Genomic DNA, 21,080 nt, shown 5'->3' with positions numbered 1-21,080 from the left:
GTTTACCATAGCGTCAGATGTGCTGAACACAAAGTACACAGGATGTCATTTTAGAATTCATACGTTTCTCAAGGAGCAGCTAATGTCTGTTCTTGCTCCAGGGCGGATTCTACTTTCTGCTTTTCAACGGGTTGTCTCTCTGAGCAGCTCAAAGTGTAAACAGTACTAAAGAGAGGCTGTGCTGGCAGTCTGACGAGCAACGATTTACAGCTTCTGGTTAGCACAGTGGAGCGGCTTGGACTGGGCAATGCCTTCAATAGAAGCAAAGAGGCGTTCTGCGTGATCAGCTCACCAGTACCACACAACCCCCCGCTTCATACCAACATTACGGGCGTTCACACACAAGAAGGGGGGGTTCTTCGGTGGGTAGAATCGCATGGGGAAATTTATTCTAATGCAGATTTGCACATTTTATGCTTTCTGCGTACTTCATTTTGTTAGGTATTAACAGTTACATTGGCAGTGGTCGTGTGGCCTGAAGAGAATGGTGGAGAACAGTGTGGCATGGAGTAGGGATCCCTGCTTTCCTGCGTTGACATTAACCATCTGTCTTCCCAATCAGCGTTAGAGGGCTGATGCGAAAACGCCAGGCAAATGACTGTTTAACCACTGCTGTGAAGTAGACTGGCTAGAATTGCCACGGGGTATTTAAACCCAGACAAACGTCTGCTCGGATTCCCATTTTCTGCCTCTAATTGGTCTGCAATTGGTGCGCGGAGCAGAGCATAAATAGCACGGTAGCTGCTAAAAAGTAGAACATTTGTTTCCCATAATTCTAACTCTCTTATGGTCTCTGTTTGAAGTGTGTCTGTACATCAAACCATAGAAAAATAACAAAGCTATACTTTAAGGCCAGAGCACGATGGTGGCTATCGGGTTTGGTAATGGTAGTTTACAAAACTATTTTTTGCTTGCGGATTGAGGACAGCAGTGTTACAACTGTGCGTATGCCTTGTAGAGTCCCCCACTCTTTTGCTTAATGAGAATACTTAAGATGTATGAGGAGTTAGTTCAGAGTGGTAGCAAATGACAATTACGTAACTTTGTCTGTGTAAGGATCTGCCTCCATCTTCTTGTTTCCCCTCCAGTTCCTGCCTCTTCCGTGTTCCTCTTCTTCTCACATACAGCAGGGCTCCTAAGTGGGCGTTGATGTTACCCTCAGTAACTGTGATTGTGAGTGCAATGGGGGCAGGAGAAGTGCTTTCAAAATATATTTTTTTGCAGTACACAATCACACTGTACCTAATGCAAACCTTAAGTTTCCATTAGAAGAACACACTCCAGAACTCAGCTGGTAACATCCTTGTGTTGCCTCTCAAAAAGAATAAATCTTTGTCACCATGAAGCCTCAAATGACTCCAGCAGTTAAAAGTGTACACTGGCTGCCAAGCAGCATTTAGATTTGGTGATTATCAGTAGCACACATTTATATTTCTTTCAGGTAGTAGGCACCCTAGGTAGAAGGCTTGTTTCTTTTTTAGCTGCCTGTCCCTATCTTGGCTTCAAAGTGTAGGACACCCCTTCCCTTTCAGACAGCGGTGTTCCAAGGTCTGCATTAACCATCGTAGGAGCCTACACTTCACTGCCTCTGCTCTCCCCTACACATCTGTCCTTCCTTTTCTATGTCTCCCATGCCTCAGTGGGTCATCTGCACTCGTAGACCTGCGACAATGCCACTTGGCAGACATAACCTCAACTGGGGATCTTTTCTACAAAGGCACACTCAGTCATTTAAGGACCTGGCGAAACAGAGCCGTATGCAGCAGACCATTTTTGGCATATCAGGAAATGACCCATGTGCTGCGCACAAGCTGGAACATCGCTGCAGCAGAACCTGAAACAAGCGATGAGGCAATACCTCCACACAATGGGACCAAAGGCGGCCTGTTTATATATGAGAATTAGACAATCCCTAGGGAAACGATATCTAGGACCTCTGGAGTATAAACTTCCTTCATATTAGGGAGTAGGTAGCCCCTCTAGACATCACTCTCTCTTTACAACAAATGTAGATCCAGTCGCCTTACTCTGAACTTACATTCTGATAACCTGTTACTGATTACCGTACATGTACGCACTACAGACTGTCTGGAAAATGCTGTTTGTACTGTTCAACAATGTTTTCTGCGAAGCGTGCACGCTTGTTTCCCTTTTAAACCGTGCATGGTTAGCTGCTGAAGGTGCCTCTTTGTTCTGCTATGTCCTGAACTCACAGGCTACACAGTCCACGTCTCTACTCTCTGCTATAGCTCTCTATCCCGTCCTCCTGGGGCTTCCTAATCCTCACTCAGCTTCTCGCTGCCTCCATAAAAATCTTTGTTACAGGAAGTGAGTTGAATGAAATGTGGAAAATCTGCCACCAGCCCTTACTCAGCTGTGCTGAGGAACCACTACAGAAGGCAAGTTCAACATCGGTCTAGGAAGTCCGATTCAGGGCAGAGTTTCAGAATAGTCGCTCATTATGTACATACGCACCATTCAAATTCACTGTACATTACGTTCCATTCAAATTAAGTGTACATAAATGTATATCCTGAAAATGGACTTGAATCCAGCCCTCCTGGACCTACGCTGCACACACACTGCATCAGAATTGTTTTGCCCTTAAAACTATAAACCATGCTTTTTATATGACCCACAGACTCCGAATGTGCAACAAGGGGCACTCTCCCACAACAAAATTACTAAACAAGCATTGGCATAGCCAATAGGTCTCACTTTTGTGCCCTTATAAGTTTGCAGTTGATTTAGTTATGCAGCACAATATCCTTGATGCAACAACATCAACTGTTGCATGGCTAAACACTTATAAGGTCCCAAAGGCAAGACTTATTGGCTATGCCAATGCTTGTTGGACGGTGCTTGCAATTCTTTGGAGTACAGGATAAGAAATCACTTTTTGAAGGGGTGAGCTTTAGAAAAGACAAGCTCATCCAGTTTGTTCATTTATTGAAGACTTCTTTTTTGAGGATTTGATGCCTGACAAATGGAATGCTATGAGGTAGGTTGCTTCATGAAATACTTAGTTTGTTCCAGAGAAATTTGCCTAGTGACAAAGGTACATTAGCAAGCTCTACAAACCATAATCTAGGAAACTTCACCTATAGAGGCCCATCCCTATTCCCAAAGTAAAAGTGTTGCTTACGGATTGCCGCCCAAGTCCTTTACTTATTCAGGGTTCTGTCTGGGGGCATGCTAACTTCATCCAACTTCAAAACTTGGATCAGAGAACTTGCCACAAAAGCAGCTTTTTTTAAGGACATATTATTGAAATAGGAGTTACCTGTTTGGAATATATTTTAAGCAGTTTGTTAACTGGCGTTCCCTCGTTGTCACCATCGAACTCTAGCCAAAGGATATGATCCTCCTCATCAGGGTAGGTGTGATCCCATGACAGCTCCTGGTACTGCAGACCGAGCAAGACATGCTAGAAGACAAAAAAAAGACCTTCTGATTTTCGAATTAAAGTTAAGGTGGCAATTTCAATGTCCGGGGCACCAGACGAGGCAGGAAATAGCTTTGACACCATAGCATTAAAGTATAAGAAGTGAACCAATCTGAAGGCACTCTTTAAATACATTGAGAGGACAAAATACACATTAAGTAACCTTTTATTTTTCACTGTTACTACTCTGCAATGTTCAAATCTTTCTAACAGGATCAATGCAAAGGTAGTTTTGTGGTATGTATTCCCAAAACAGGCATGCATCTCAGGCTTACTAGCACTTTCTGTGCTGTCTTGACATGTAAACAGAAATGGTAATGTGCCATCAAAATAAGCCCAAGTGGATAACATTCACAAACGCTTTATAGTGGAGATCATTAATGGCAAAGTCAGGACACAGTAAAAGGTATGAATATGGGGCACTGCGACTTCACATTGATCTTTACTGCTGCTTGATCTGCCTACTATCCCCTACACCATTAACTTGAGTCTCCTGCTGAAAGTCATCTACTACTTCTTTCTTTTTTTTTCCAATGTGTTACTTTTTCTTTTGTAAGCACAGGAATCTTAGCGAAATTTGGAATCACAAATTTTCAGCTTTACTGCATTACCATTAACCTCTGCCAACATAGTCCCTTTTCATTACTTTATACTTCTACAATCTACTCTGGATGTGCATTAACTTCTGTTGCTTGTGCAGCGTTCTCTAACATGCTGGACTCTGGGTGTTGGCATGTGTTGCGGTGTTCCTCCAAAAATCATGTCCATGAGGGACATCATAAAACCAACCCATAAATCTCACTCGCACTTTCCTGTGAGGGTCCATGTGTGGCATTCGATCCTCCTCACCAAACCATGCCACTTAAAACTAATTTGAGGTGTCAATGTAAAGAACTTGGCATAGGGAGAAACCCTCTGGTGCATGTGTCATAATTGTGGGAAAGTAGACAAAAAAAACAAATGCAGGTCTGAAGGACTTACTTATCGGTATTGCATGCTTTGATTGATGTGTTGCTTTATTTCAATTTACTGGACCCTTGTAGAGCCTTTTAAGAATGGGAAGATACGAAGAAAGAAACATGAAAAGCTTGAAAATTAAAGTGTGCTGTTTGGCGATGATCCATGCAGTGGAGACCGGGAATTTAGGGGCGTGAAATAAGGTTGCGTTTGCAATGTTAATTCCCATAGGAACCCGTAGCCACATCTACAGCCCGAACCGCTGAACGGGACTTGCCCCAAATTGGACATGGAGGTAGAAGCCGGTTCAAGGAAGTGCCTTATTTGGTGTAAATCCGTTCTGTAGTTTTTGTGTAATGTAAGCCGAATATTATAGTGATATCTCTGGCCGCGAAGCGTTCACAAACAAAGACAAGCTCGTGCAGGGAAAGGCACTGCTCTGATTGGCTGCCAACACTTCAACCAGGAAGTTTTGGCAGCCATCTTGGGGCTCTGCTTGAAGCAGAGCCCAAGAAAAGGGGGAAGGGTAGGAATGCCCTTTTATTACATACATTTTTTTTTTTATTTTATACAACTGAACAATCAGCACTAAGGAAGTCATACATGGTACAGTAACAGAAGTAGAGCGCAAATCGTTGCAAATATAGTAATTGTCGTTGGGCCCATCTCCCCCTCCCACCCAGTGATCATTGAAAACCAGTGCATGCCAGAGGCAGCTGTCCCCATAAAGAGGGGACTGTGTCTGGCGACTGTGTCTTGGACCAAGAGACGGTTGTCGGTAAGTTAGTAGGATGGTCTTGTGAAACTTTATAGACTCAGGTCTCCGTTGAAGTCCCCTGTGTCCTGTGACCGGCAGAATGCTGTGTGTCGCTCCGTGTGTCCAACCCAAAGTATTTCCTCCAAGGGTCCCAGATCTTGTGAAATTTCCTCGGGCACCCCCTGTTACGGTATGTGACTTGCTCGGCTGTCATATATAAGTCCATCCCCTTAGTCCATTCCTGTATGGACGTTCTGTAAGCCACCCCCCACTTTCTGGCTGTGTCCCGTTTGGCCATCACCAGACCCAAAGAGGCAAAGATCAACTGAATCCTCACAACGTCCACTTCACTAGGGATCCCCAGGAGCATGAATTTGGGTTCCATTGGCAACGTTACCCCCAAGACCGTTCCTAATAAGCAAAACACCTGCGTCCAGGATGGCCTGAGTGCAGGGCAGGCCCAGATCGTGCGATAGAAATCACTGTTCGTGATCTTGCATACCAAACATAGCGGCGACTCTGCTCTCCCAATCCTATGGAGTCTTTCTCTATCATAATACATGTGTTGCAATATTTTGAATTTAATTAATCGAAGTCAGGCCTTTATAGTCACCTCCATGGGATGCATCAATGCCGCCTCCCAATTGATATAATCTAAGGACCCCACGTCCCTCTCTCATCTTGTTCGTAGACCTAGCAACCCGTTGGGTAGATTGTTATTGATAGTTTTATAAGTGAAGAAGAACGCTTAACCAATAAGTTCCTTCTGTAGGAGCCTACCTTCCAGGGGGGCGTATTCTGGGAGTTGCTCAGGGGGGATGCTCCCTGCCTGCCACGCGAGTCGCAATCGAGCGTATTTAAGGAATAGAGATTCTGCCATATTATATTCTTGCTTACATTTAGGCCATGTTTTAAGTTTGTCTTTTTCAATTATGTCCCCTATCGTGGAGATTCCAAGGAGATCCCAGGTCCCAAACCCAGTAAGCTTACGTATTTCTTTAAGCCAAGTCCCCTCCAAGAGCAATGTGGACCGCGTAGTCCGTTTCGTCCAACCCAGGGTCTTGCTAGCCCTCTTCCATGCCAACAGTGTCACTTAGGTCGGCAGTAGCAGGCGTGAACTGCCCTTTCCCCCATATAGATAATGTAGGAGTGTGTGGGGTTGCATTGTCTCCCTTTCAAGACGGTATGTGGGGTGACCTCTATGTTTGTGCGTCCATTCGTTTATGGAGATCAAGTGGGATGCCCAATAATAAGCCTCTACATCAGGGAGTGCCTTCCCACCATTGTACGGGCTGCGCCGCAGCAGCTGTAGTGCAATTCTGAGGTGTCCATCCTGCCATACAAGAGATCTAATTTTGCCATCGATCTCAGTGAAAATAGCCCTAGGCAGAAGTTGGTATGTGTTTTGGAGGGCATACAAGAGTTGTGGCAGGGTGATCATTTTGAAAACAGCAGCTCGACACATAAGGGTGAGAGGAAGGTCCTTCAATCTCTCTAGATCAGCCTTAAAGATACCCAGGACGGGGTAGGAATACTCAGGGACCCTGCCACGTTCTAAAAGCATTTTGTTGTTGTTAATATCGCTGCAGATTTACGGTGGATCTGTGGCAAAATATATATTTTTTTAAAAGACGTGCAGTCTCTCGAATGCCCTATTTTAAAGCCCCTGTGTGGGCCAAATCCCGGGGGCTGGAAGGAGGGGGCTCATGAGGCCCCCACTCTTGGGCTACTTAGAAGTCCCAGGGACCGCAAACTCCCTGGGGCTGTAACAATGAAAATGCGGGGGCCCGCTTGGCCCCCTACAGCCCCGGGGACCACTGTATTTTGTTTATGAGAGGGAGGCACTATGGCCTCGCCCGCTGCCCGCCACCTCCCTGGGACACTTTTTTTAAAAAATTTTTTAAAAACCTTTATTTATATCAGTCTGGAACACAGCTATTCAGCCGACATCCCGGAGGTTCGGCAGCCAATTAAGCAACACATGAAAGCGTCCATAGCTCTAGTACAGGAAAAAGACAAAGGTTCCGTTTTTTAGACAACCTACAATAAATAACACAAGCAAGGCAGTATACACAATAAACTTGTGCCAGTTCCCGATAGGGGGCGTGGCCCCATTCCCAGAATCAGGACAAAGCCACCGATCGGGTGGATGAGGGAGAAGCAGAGGCGCTAACATTCTAGCATATTTGCATCATGAAAATCCCAAGTTGGAAGTGAAGCTAGGGGGAAAGTTGCTCTTCTAACGGTTCAGTGGCCGGGGGCAGACAGATATCACCCCTATACTGGTTCCATCGTCCCCATATCTTATGCCATTTCTTAGGCCGCCCCCGGGCACTATACACCGTTTTCTCCCTAAACATGCTCCAGTCCATATTGTCCATCCATGCATCCAGAGCGGGAGGTCTCTGAGAGCCCCACAGTCGCGCAATATCACGCTTCGCCACCATATTTCCTAGGGTCACCCATTGAGTCTACGCCGCGTCATAATCAGTAGGACCCCAGACATTCAAAAGACAGCGCCGTGCCTCTGGCAGCAGTGCAATACCCGTGACCTCCTGCATCACTACATGAATTTGCTTCCAGAACTCCGCGATCACACCACATTCCCATATGATATGTAGAAAGGTGCCCACCATCCCACAGCCCCTCTTACATAAACCATCCTCGGAGAAACCCATATGAATCAGTCGGGGCCCAGTGACGTAGACTCTGTGAAGTATCTTAAGCTGGACCAGCCTTAGTCGTGCGGGGATCGCGACCTCCTTAGGAGAGGAGATGGCGTACTGCCAGTCCTCATCATCCAGTTCAAGACCCTGGGACACTTTTAATTACAAATGCTGAGGGAGGTCACTCAGTCCCCCCCCACCCAAGAAATTAACTGCAATTTAATTTTTTAAATGCGGGGGAGGCCCTATGGCCTCCCCAGGGACCGCCATCTCCCCAGGGCACATTGTATTTTTTAATTACCATGTGGGGGAGGCCGTATGGCCTCCCTTGCCGCCCCTGGAACCACCACCTCCCCGGGGCCATCTACAAGATGGGAGAGGGGCCGCATGACCCTCCTCCAGGAGCCTTGCATGTCCATGGGGACCGCCACAACCCCAGGGACGGCTCTAGCAATGTCCCAGGGTGCCCACCCCCTGGACATTGCAGTTTGCTATCTCCCGCCATTCCATAGCAACCTCTGGGCCGCTTCATGGAAGCAAGAGCATTGAAAATGCTCTCTCTTCCATCAAGCAGAGTATGAAACAGAGCATGTTTGCAGCTCCCTCTGCCCAAAAGCAGTAGGTAGGGAGCTGGCAGGGACCACATGGGGCCTTGAGCCTCCCCATCAATCCCAAACGACCTGGCCATACCCCAGGGGATGGGGTTCTTGGGGAAATATCAGCTCGGGGAAGGGGGACCGCGCTGGCCCACCCACCCCTTAAAAAAATATTATGACGTCCTGGCCCTGGGGGATGGGGTCCTCGTGGCCAAAATAGCCCGGGGGGGGGGGGCAGTCCCCTCCCTTTAAAAAAAATATATTCATAAAGGCTTGGCCCCAGGGGATGGGGTCCCTGGGGCATAAATAGGTCATAGGAGGGGGGCCGCGCAGCCCCCCCCCCCCATTGAAACTTATTTAATTAATCAGTCCTGGGGGTCCAAAATGCTCCAGGGAAGGATGGTCACATGGTCCCTGTTGCTTAAAAAAAAAAGTATGTGGTAACTCACAAGAGGCGCCGCCCCCTTTCTCCACTACTCTGCAAACGCACCTTCTGGAGCGCTCCTAGTTGGGGGATGAAGTCCCCTTGACTGCGGATGGTCCTTAGGGACCAAGAAGACCTTCTGTTTGGGAATAAAGTCCCCACGGCTCGAGGGTCCTTGTGGGCCAACTAGCTCTCCTGTTACCTATAGTAAGGCCCACACAGCTGGATTGCTGAGAGGTGGTCAGAGACCATGCCCCTTTTCCCACCACTCTGCAAACACGCCTCTCGGGGCACTACCGGGGGGGGGGTCCCCTTGCCACTTTCCCCAAAGCAACAGTGTGCCCAGAGGCGCGTTTGCAGTATGGTGGAGAAAGGGGGCATGGCCTATGACCACCTCTTAGCAATCCAGCTGTGTGGGCCTTACTGGAGGTACCAGGAGGGCTAGTTTGCCCCCAAGGACCCTCAAGAGCCATGGGGACTTCATTCCCAAATCGTAGTGTGCCAGGAGGCGCGTTTGCACAGGGGAGAAGAAAGAGGGCGTGGCCACCGAAAACCTCATCAAACCCACTGTGTGGAGCTTGCTGGAGCTAACTGGCAGAGTATGTGTCACCCAAGGACCCTCAAGAGCCAAGGGGACTAGTAGTGTGCCACGAGGTGCATTTGCAGAGTGGTGGAGAAAGGGTCTAAGTGGCACATAAGGTAAAGCACATGTTAAGGAATGTCCCGCAATACACAACAATCTTCCAGCTCATCTTTGGTGGCCATCGCCAGCAGCTTCAGCATCTGGAGCTATGATTATGGCAAAAAGGCATGAATGGATGAGGACTTGGCAGAAGGACAGTTCGTTAAGAAACTTTGTGATGCTTCCCCGCCCCTAGGGTCCACGTATTTAGCTTCAATTAGATTAAATGGAGAAGTCTGTGGCAGAAGAGAAGGAGTGGAATCCAGTTATTGGGCCTGTGGTCAAGATCTAGAACCACTTCTCCTTGAATGCAGTCTGTGATTTAACTACGTCATGGCTTCCATTTGAGGATAGGCTTGAGCTGGGGTGGCTTTGTCAGATAAAACCTTGCCACTATCAGCAGCTTTCCAACAACTCTACAAGGTATGACTACGCCAAGTAAGAGTGCTGAACCAATCCTTTCGAAGCAGGCTTTGGAGCTTTCCAATCACACCTGTTGTCCACTACCCAATGCCAGGGGTGGTTGCATACTTCAACGCGTTTGGAGTGAGTATTCTGAACAGTCCTCAGCAAGAAGAAAGATCTTTTACTGTGTTAACAGTAACAAGCGGCACGCAAGTATTCCAGCTGGTCTTTCGCTCTCCTTGATACACTGAAGGGTCAGGACAGGACAGCACACTATTGGAGGTAGGACTGTAACAGGAAAGACAGACAAGCTGGTAAGGGCCCACCGATTTAATAACATTTCTTTTTGTGCAGCGCTTCAAATGTAGTTTTACTGCATCCATGCACCTTAAGTTCCAGGTGGTGTTAATACTCCATTTAAAGTTACTCCAATTACGGGCCTGAAAATTATATAAGGCCGAGTTCAAAATCGAATATATGGCATTACAGCTGTCAGAGTCATGTTCCCAGCCTTTATTGGTAAATGCGGTCACTCCAAGGAAAGTAGGGCAATAGTAATAAGGCGTTGGACTAAGCCCCCTTTCTTGGAAGATGGAATTAACACATTCATGCCCTTGTCAGAGCACTCCGATTATAGTGTCCTTTATGGTGTTTCCCACTGAGGCATTGGTCTCAATCAGGAATAGTCACTGCTTCAAGGCTAGTGTCAGAGAGCTTGGGCTTTCTTCGCAATTGAGTAACATTCCTTCACGGTGCTTCAAATGTGTTTTTAATCAGTAGTAATCAACATGTCTCATCAATCCACAGCAGCAAGGGCTTCTAAAGCAATATACTGCACTACAAATTTAAAATGTTCATGATGTGCATCCTGGCAACAAAGGGCAACATGTACAAAGATGTTTTGCGATTTGCAAAGCCAGATCTGCGAAAACAGAGGGTTTGCGACCGCAAAACTCCTTTTAAAAATTTATCAAATCTCTTTTAGGAGTTGGATTATTCTTTCAGAATTGTAAAAGGAATGTTGTGTTTCATTACGAATTGAAGATAGGAGGAGTGTGTGAAAGAGGGGACCCCACCCAATTTAAGATTTGCAATACAATTTATCAGTGGCTGGTGACTGCAATTGTGGTTTCAGAACACTGATCAGATACTGATCATTCAGAAATCATGCTGGCAGCCACAGGCTGACCAGAGAAGCGTTTTTAAATGGTAAACTTTTTTTTAATGTGTAGCACTTGTCTTTTTGAAGGGCCTAGGCTGCCACTAAGAACAGGTTTCTTTTTTGGGAAAGCAAATACAAAAGTGGAGGTCTACAGTTCCTTGGAGGCCTCACAGGGTGTCACAAATTGCAACCTGCCAAATTAATCTTCATTAACCAGGTCATTTTGAGCCTTCCATGTAAAAGTACAATTTTTCATGTGACCTACACATAGTCCACAGAGCAAATTGCATTCTCATTCACAAACCATTTGATGTGAAAATGGTTTGCAAAGGACAATAGTACATCAAGCCCAAAGATCCTTGGCCTGTAGTTTTAAACCTGGCTAACTTCTAAGGGATGCTTCAGAGATTATCATACCATTCGGGTAGTTTTCTTGAAAAGGCATCTAACACCATGATGCTGGTTTTCCTGAGCCACCATTTTTAAATCTCTTTCTGCTTTTGCATGACAACTAGTTTATTTTCCATAAACTCTATTTTATCATGCCATGGATTATTCAAACATTTGTTAGGTCGGCTTCCATGAAGTCTGGCTGGCGGGATTTAAAAGAAATGCAGGCAGCCATGTGGACACTCACTTTGGGTGTAAGCTCTCACAGTTAGAATGCCAACATTGGATATCAGTCTCTTCTGAGGGAAAGTTAAAAAACAAAACGCCAAACAACACTTGATGCTGCAAGATGGGAGCTGGATTGGCTCTTGCTAACAAAGTGTCTGATAAAGCTGTCTAACTATGAGAAAGATTTAAATGCGCTACAATGACAGAATAAAAGCGGTCCCTGATATAAGTTAGATCATGACTATTGGAAGCCACTTCGGGTTGTACAGCAGTACCTTGAACAGTAAGAACGAGTCTGACTGAGAATCTTTGTAACACCCAATGTGATGGGCAAATTGGAATCCTAAAAAAAGTGAGCAGGTTGAAGTGTAACACAGGAGTCGAGCCCATCTCTCCTATACATATCAGGCTTTTATAGAGCAAGCGCAATTGATATCCTTCCAACGCCTAACGAACGGTCTGCCGTGATATCCAGTTTGGTTTCAGTCTTGATGAATCTGCAGCTAAACCTCTAGTCAAGGACATATTTAAAGCTGGTGGCCAGGACGCTCTTCCAAGGAAAGACATTTTCCATGAAAATGTCCACATCACAGATTATTAAAGGTTTTCACCCCACAACTGAGATAGAAGAATAAAGCAGCAGGTGAGCAAAACTATTAGGGAATACGCACTTTTCAGCTTTAATTATATTGAACAAGAGGCTGAATACTGTAAAGGTAGGCAAGCACAGAGAAATTGAACATCACGCAAGATGAAAGGCAAGCCTTTAAAATGCTCAGAGGGCTGGATGTGCTGAATTACTAAGACTGAAAGAGCTGACACATTGTGTGCAGCTCCCTTCTCTCTCGGCTCCCAGTTACTGCCCCACAGAACATGGCCAGGCCAATGCTGATACAGTACCTTTTCTTTGCTATCAATCACATACACCCCCTCCATGCTGATGGCCACGGACACTGGCCTGCGTCCAGCCCTCTGCAAGAAACCTTGCGATGGCTTGTCAATGGAGCCCACAAAGAAGGCACACCTGAAGGACAGAGAGCACACATAAAAAAAGAATACTTTGGAATCTAACACAATACAAACTTTACATGTTTCTGCAATAAATGACCGCAGTAGCATACATGTAGCACTCTGAACAGAAACAACACTGATACAGCAGACAGATAGGAATGCCCGGATGTATAAACTGCACAGATATATCAAACAAACCAAACCTTACCCATTCATTAAACTGTTGAAAAATATTGAATGAGTGGATGGTGAACAAAAGGGAAGTGGAAAACAGATGTTTCACGACTTGGCCGTTGGATTTTAGTTCTTGAAACCAACCTCTTCTCTATTAATGATATTTCATATGGGAATGAAAAAAAAAAGTTGAATGAGTGTTTTGGGAGGTCACAAGTAACTTCCAATGGACTTGGGTTACAAATTCTGAGAATGACTATAGGGTTGGAGGAGGGCGGAACGTGGAAGGCATCATGCCTCATTACCAGAAAAAGATGAAATATTGTGAAGTTGTGGAGGAGCCGGGAAGTGCTGTAATGTTCTCAAGGATAAGTCCAATAAGGGAGGTTGTGATACACTTTTGCACTCCTATTAATGCTGCAGCTGGAATATTGTTTCTAAAGCCAGTGGCCCATTTAGATTTTGAATTGATTTACGATGTCACAATCCAAGACTGATTTGATAGATTTATAGGTTTTATATAGTGCTAGCTAGACCCAAAAGTATCAGAGGGCTTGACATATAATGTGAGATTGTTTGAATTGAAGTACATGTATATATACAGACAAAGAATAGTTGGGCAGTCAAGGTAGTTACAATATGCGGATATTAGAACAGCATAAATTCAGGGGGTGAATGACATAGTAGACATCTGAGACAATCAATTGAACGACGCAATGGATCAAGTTATATTTAGATGTGAGCTTTGGAAAAATAGCTCAGTTAGTGTGCGCGTTAAAGAATTTGTTGAGCATTCGGTATTTAAGGTCCCGTTTGAAACAGGAAAAGGAGGGGTTGCAGAGGAGATCTCTAGGGAGTACCAGATCCTAGGTGCATTTCCAGAAACTGAGTGTGTCTGGGAGGATTTATTTGTCGGTCTGGGACGTATAAGAAGAAGTGAGTTGGAGTTCTGCTTTCGAGAATTTGGTATCTGGATAGTTGGGGTTATGAATGTGAAGGGCTATGTGGGAGATGCAAGCAGTCTTGTAGATACATCTTTCTTCGATGGGAAGCCAATTGAGGTTCTTGAGAGCCAGTGAGATGTGTTCAAATCGTTTAAAACCTGTTAGTAGTCTAGCCGCCAAGTACCTGTGAGGATGGCAGTGCAGTAATCCAGTTTTGAGAGTACTAGGGGTTGCACTACCATCTTAAAATTAATAGGGGGAATGAATGGTTTATTTTCTTCAGGCATTTTAGTGTGTAAAGCGCTCCTTTGGCTGAATTGTTGATGTGATCCTTCATTGACAGGTTTTTGTCCAGGATGATGCCCAGGGACTTTACGGAGTTGGACAGAGTGAGGAAACAATTTAGGGCGTCCAAGTGCTTGAGTCAACCTTGGATTGGTACAGGGTTGTTTTTGGGGTAAAAAGTAGTACAGTTTTGTTGGGGTTCACCCTTATGTGGTTGTTGTTAATCCAAGTTTGAATCTTGTAGTGTTCAGGTGCAGGATGTCACTGGATGATTTAATTTTGTAGTAGAGTTGGGTGTCATCAGCATATAGGTGATATTTGACCCCTGCTTAGTTCAAGATAACAGTATGGGGTTCGAAGAAGAGATTGAAAAGGGATGGGGAGAGAATGGAACGTTGGGGAACACCATGAAGAACTAGTGTAGGTTTCGAACGACCGTTGTTGATTTTTATTTGTTGCGAACGATGTTGCAGATAAGATGTGAACCATCTACAACTGTGCCATTGATACCACTGCGGTTCCGGAGTGCCTTGAATAATGCAGGGTGATTTACGGTATCGAAAGCCACAGATAAGTGAAGTAGGATTAGGAGGCATGCGTCACCTTCATCTAATGATCTGTGAATGTCATCCGAGGTATTGAGCATAGCCATTTCTGTTCTACACCTTTCCTGAATCTTGACTGGAAAGTGTAATGGAAATTGAATTAGTCCATATGTTGGTTAAATTGTAGTAGGATGTACTTCTCCATTGTTTTGGCTAGGAGATAGGTCTGAGGTTATTGAGGTCACTGGGGTCTACACCTGTTTTTTTTTTAGTATGGTTGTGATTTGGCCAAGTTGGAGGGACTTGGGTACATGGCCTGAAAAGAGAGGTGTGCTGATGATTTTTGTCCAGAACGGGGCGATGATATGGTTGAGGTTTTGAAGTATTGTGGATGGGAGGGGGTCAGTAGAGTGGATGTGGGTTTCAAGTTTACAATTATATTGAAGGCTTCATTTTCTGTCATGGGTTTGAAGTCAGACCAATTAGCATAGTTTTTCAACTGAAGGAGATCATAGTTGGCATTAGTTTCTCTTGGGGCCATGCAGACATTGGGTACATCAAGGAGGAGGGCTACAGTGGAGGGATGAGACAGTGGGCGGATGGTGAGTCAGATTTGTGAATTGGATGATGGATTGCTCACTTTTCTTGTCTATCAGTGAAGAGATTGGCAATTTCTTCACAGCGTTCATTGGTGGCTGTTATTTTGTGTGGGGAGGTGAGAGTGGTCTGTCATTTAATGATGTTGAAGAGCTCCTTGGGTCTGTTCTTAGCGCCGTCAGGTTGGTTGCGAAATAAAGTAGCTTTTTTTTTTACTAAAGATGCGTTTCTTTAGGAAAGTCGTGCCGTTCTTTGGAGTGACAGGTGCACTGTTGCGGGGTTCTGTTTCCATATGCTTTCTGACTGTCCAAGTTGTCTCCTCTCATTGTGAAGATATGAGTTGTACCAGAAATTTGATTGGATTTTTCTAGACTTTTTTTTCATTTGAGCAGTGCCTGTTGATCAAGTACATCAGTCATCACTGAATTATAGTGGGTGGTGAGGTCAACGGTGTGAGTGAGGGGTTGATACTGTAGTTGGGCACAGATCCTAAATTTCAATTTTGTTATTCAGATTTGTTTGAAGTTCCTAGCCCAGTACATGTGTTTGTTGGAGGGGATTGGGTGGAAGATGGAGTGGGTTTTCTTGATATTAAACAGTACGAGATGGTGGTCTGACCAGTCGATGGGTGCGATGTATCAAAGTGAGACAGACAGCTAATTTTTGGGGATTATCGCATCTACAGTGGAGCCTTTAATACTCGTCGGCTCATTGCAGAGTTTTTTTTAGGTCGTTTATATCAAGAAGTTTGTATGGTTACGGACTGTGTTGTCTTCTGCGTTGTTCCAGTGTATATTGAAGTCGCCCAGGAACACGTCATTCGAGTCAGTTAGGGAGAACTGTATTAATAGGTCAGTTATTTCGTCTGAGAAGAAGGTGCGATCGCTAGGAGAGTAGTAGATGATTAAGTTTGATCGGAGGGGTGCATTTGGCAATAAGTTCTACTCAGTGGTACTGGAAAGTCGAGTATCTTGAGGTGTTTCAGGTGGAAAGATAGATACCTTCTTTGTGGACGATTGATAGTCAGCCACCAATTATCCTTGGTCTGTCCTGTCTAATGATGGTGTAAGCCAGGCGGTGTGAGCAGGTCTGGATTGGGGGGGGGGGGGGGGGGGGGGGTAGAGTCTTCATTAAGCCTGATTTCGGTCAGGAATGAGATATTGAGTTTATCCTAAAGTATAGCTCCGGCGATATCTGCTGATCTTTATGTTAGTGTACAAGGACTATTGTTTGTGGTATATTGTGTCTGAATGGTGGTGTACTGACCAGGCAGTCTAGGTGAGGAGATCATGAGGGATTCTATTTGTGCCCACAAATACTGGGATTGTGGAAAGAGGCTTGTGTACCATTTTCTCGTTCATTGTGATGTAAGAATCGCTAGGAGCATCAGATTCCAGAGCAGATATGAGGTTCAGAGCTTGGTGGGGTCTGTGGGATGAACGACTCAAGGGATTTGAGGAACAATGGGAGTGTCGGCTGACATTTAGAGAACCTATAAGAGACATCTTCTCCATACCAGAAGTGTGATAGCAGGTTAAATTGGCCTGGACCGAGAGGTCTTTTTTTTGTTTACACGCGAGATGTCTTTAGCTAGGGAATCAAGTTTTTGTTCTATTCAGGAGCTGGGTAGGTGTGTCAGTGTAGCTTCTATCTGAAAGTGTGAGGATAAACGACAGGTCTTGGGTTTAAAGAGGGTGAGTGAGCTTCGCTATAGGGAGGCCAGTGTCAGTGAGGTTGGACAGGCAGACAGTGTGCGAGCCGAGTAGGGTCTACATTAGGAGGGAGGGTTGAGTCCGCAGGGGAATCGGTGGCGGATGGTCTTTATTCAGGGATGTCACCATCGGGCTCGGGGTGTGTCCCCACGAGTATAGTTACTGCGTGTTTATTGTTAAAGGTGGGTGCAATTGATGTTATTCTCAAGATTACTTGGCGGGACATGTGTCTAGGGGGGCAGCAATACATTTAGGGATTAAATGTTGGTCCTTTCCTGACCAGGAGGACTCTAACTGAACCAAGTGAGGGAGACTGCCTGTATGAACTCTGAAGCATGCATGTTTAATTTCCTTGATTTAAATGTAAATTGTTCAGGGGTTCCTGCCAAACCTGTTGGCTCAGGCAGTCCTGTCCACACTGAAGGGATGAAGGGAAATTTGCCTGAATAGAATAGTAAACAAAGGGATCCTGACTAGAACAAAAGGAGCACAGGTTTCACAAAAGATAGTCCTTAAATGGGTCCGGGCAACAGGAGCAGCTACATTGAACTGCACTTCAAATGAACTAAAGCATTAGGAAGCCTTTCTAACATCGGACGGGTGTGCCTTCAACTTAACTGGGGGAATAACAGGGTTCTGGCTTGAATGAAGGGAACCCAACCTGGATTCCAGACTAAGGAGAGTCTTATGAATGCACAGGAAGAGGAAATCTCAGAAAGAAGTGTCATCTGTTCCAGTTTTAATAAGGAAATCCTTGCGACACATGCTTGACATGAGTTGGTGTTTGCATCACAGCCTTTTGAATACACCTTTTATCCCGCACACTATTGCCCCATCCGCTCTCAAGTACTCCAGAATTCACCTTACCCATAGTATGGTAGCTCATGGCATCTCCGTAGGTAGTCCCAGTAATGTTTTTTCAGCGCCTCAGAGGCATCACAGGCTTCAGCTTCCTGGATCTGTTTGTAAGTGGCAAGTAATCGCTGCTCATGGCTGGCTTGCTTGCCACTCCGGCTTTTAAAAGCAGTCAGGAAACTAATCATTCTCTTCTTACAAAGGTAATTTGGAAGGAATAAACCCAGCTTCTCTCTGAGAAGGGAAAGCATATTTGCAATCAACAAACAAAAACACCCAATGCCAAAATAGATTTATAAAGTCCCTTCTATTCATTTTTATACAAACAGTGACATAAAAAGATTTGGGGCATATTTTAGATTTGGGTAAAGGGTGAAACATTCCTATATATGTACCCAGGATTATTATAATTTACATTATTTTTACCAAATTAGAAATGCATCGACTCCCATTTCCTTTTGCTTTTTTTTGGCAACAATAAAAACAAGCATTAGCAATGCAATAGGTCTCGCAGTTACGCAAGTTTGAGCTATTGGCATTGTAAATGGCTATGCCTTTTACTTTGGTAATGGTTTTTAAAACATAAATAAAAGACATTGTCATTTACAATGGCAATAGCTTAAACTCACATAAATGCAAGACCTATTGCATTGCAAATGCTTGTTAAACCAGTGATGAGCTGCATTTCGGCGTTTGCAGTTTCACTTTTGACATTTCTGATATATGCTCATAAATCCTAGCGTGCAAACTGCTGTTGCTCAGAAAGAAGCCGTCGTTCAAGGTGCCACACACGACGTGAAGCCTCTTGTCGGCGATGGAAAAACAGGAACTCTGCAGTTGTAACGGGCCCTACGTACAGGAACTCCTCGATTGTAATGGGCCCCGCTTCTGTAGGAGTTCCAGCCACTTTGAGCCGCGCGCTGCACAGAGGTGCTGACAGTCACTCACTTGTAATGAGAAGCGTCGAAATACGAGTCTCAAAAGCCAGGGTCGCCGGCTACCTAAAAGGACTGCCAGAAGGTACTCCAGGTAACACAGGGATGTAGAATTCCTATAGCCCGATGCCCACGACATATTGTTTAGGGTCAAGGGCAACAAGTTGTAATGTGTATTTTGTCCTTGGGACAAGTAGGCCCAACCCCCTGCAGGACAAACCCTTTGGCTGCCAGTTTGCAGTACCACATTTTAGATCAGGGAAGGGCACGGTCTACAGTTTAGGTGTCCATGTGTTAATGCTGTTCAAACTTGTATTTATGGTTCATTAATTGAATGTCTTTATTTTTAGGGTGAGCGCTCCAAGTAAATGTCAGCTCGGACTGCACTACTGACAGTGGTTCCAGTATAAAATTGAACACACGTTTTTAAAGTTTATTAATATGAGGCTATGTATAAGGCTCCTAGAATGCTCTCTGATTATATGCATATATTTGCTGAAGCTTGAAAGGAAGAGTGATGATTCTTTTCTTTCAAAATAAAACGTTCACAAAAAAATGCAAGTACGAAAAAAACATTTCGATAAACTACTGTAAGGTTTTAGGCATCATATCTTTGCAGCATCATTAAGTAACATGTTGATGTATGCTAGTATTTCCCAAAAATATTCCTAATGGAAAATCAGGGCAACCAGTTTAAAAACAATTATGGAAAACAAAAATAAACAAGCATTGGCAAAGCCAGCAGGTCTGAAATTGGAGGTCAGTCTTTTGGTTTTGTCAATGCGTGACTCCTATAGGCATGGTTTTTGTAAAACCTTATCGGTGTGGGAGTTGCTGGGCCCTCACCATTTTAACAAACATTGGCAAAAGCAAAAATATATTTGGTCTCAAAAAGTACACATTGCCATAGCAGTTCCGGGAACTGAACAAAACTACTTTGTGTGCCAATATGCTCAATGTGAAAGCGCAGAAGACTGTCACTCACAGTGAAGCCACCTGATAGAGAGAGACCAATAGGTCATGGTTAAGGACAGGCCTAATTAGAGGCCCAATTATTAAATAAAGTCTGAAAAGTGCATTCATGGTATATATCCTTGCATTCAGTGCATAAATACGGTTTCCGTGAATTCACAAAAGTAGGCCAAGAAAAAGTACTCCTAGAAAATATTTGTGAACTGCATTTTACCATGAGCAAATATTCATGTGTAGATTTGCTCATGTGAAAATCTGAATGTTTCTAAGTTCACTTTTCCTCCAACCACTTTTTTCCTAACCCTGAAAGAAGCTTAACATCTGCCACTGTCAGGAGTAAATTTCCAACCTTTCTCATTATGGGAAAAGATTAGAGAAGAGTTGGTGAAAACCCTTAAAACATGACATGTGAGTTAGGTTTGCACAGGCTCAAAAGGGCATTCCAACCCTGGAACTATTGCTTACCACTATCTTCAGCCCCAGTATGTAGACCTGCAGAAACATGACAACATAAGGAAATTGCTAGTATTCAAACCCTACTATGGTACGAGCTTTGTCATAATCAGAGAGGCTATTTCAGAACTCTTTTATAATGAGATTGCTGCCATAATTTGTCACCGCATTGCATGCCACAAAAGGGACAAGTGGATTTTGTTACAGGACAAGTAGATATATGAGGCAACCTGCCACATGGACAAGTAGATATTTTATTACATTTCACACCCCTGTAACATGCACCAAGTAATAATATTGTATATTGGAATGTGGTATAAAGAGCAGTGTCGTGAGTGGATCCTGCGTTAGATGGAAGCAGAAAACGGACCCACTTTTATCTGAAGTGCAAAGAAAGTCGGCATTCTTTTTTGGGAGATTTTGGTGAAATGTCTGGCATCTGTCAGATCACTGGATCACCAGAGAAGCTCCTGAAGATAGTACATGAGCTGGGCGAGTAAATGTGCTTTTTGCAGATATATCTGCACACCTTGGAGGCCAAAGGCTACACTTCCAGCAAACTGCAAAGATTGTGGATGCGCTATCTGCAGAAATCTGAGATGCTCTCTCTCTACACACACACCTCTCTCTCTCTCTCTACACACCTCTCTCTCTCTCTACACACCTCTCTCTCTCTCTACACACCTCTCTCTCTCTCTACACACCTCTCTCTCTATCGACACACCTCTCTCTCTCTCTACACACCTCTCTCTCTCTCGACACACCTCTCTCTCTCTCTACACACCTCTCTCTCTACACACCTCTCTCTCTCTACACACCTTTCTCTCTCTCTACACACCTCTCTCTACACACCTTTCTCTCTCTCTACACACCTCTCTCTACACA

At 44.6% G+C, this 21,080-nt stretch overlaps 1 protein-coding gene across 2 annotated transcripts in view; it reads right to left on the bottom strand.

The window, feature by feature from the left end:
- The window catches only part of FRMD8 (FERM domain containing 8), a 72,500-nt gene that overhangs the window by 20,990 nt on the left and 30,430 nt on the right, over positions 1-21,080 (bottom strand). For both annotated transcript variants that reach the window (XM_085639372.1, XM_085639373.1), the window contains exons 8-10: positions 17,848-18,069; positions 12,613-12,736; positions 3,284-3,427 (exon numbers count right to left, since the gene is read on the bottom strand). In XM_085639372.1, the coding sequence (XP_085495498.1) occupies positions 3,284-3,427; positions 12,613-12,736; positions 17,848-18,069 (490 nt within the window). The remainder of the gene's footprint in view (positions 1-3,283; positions 3,428-12,612; positions 12,737-17,847; positions 18,070-21,080) is intronic.

The sequence above is a fragment of the Triturus cristatus genome, chromosome 12 (assembly GCF_964204655.1).
Source record: "Triturus cristatus chromosome 12, aTriCri1.1, whole genome shotgun sequence".
NCBI lineage: Eukaryota > Metazoa > Chordata > Amphibia > Caudata > Salamandridae > Triturus > Triturus cristatus.
The sequence above is the reverse complement of the archived record's forward strand: the minus strand, read 5'-3'. Positions and strand labels throughout refer to the sequence as shown.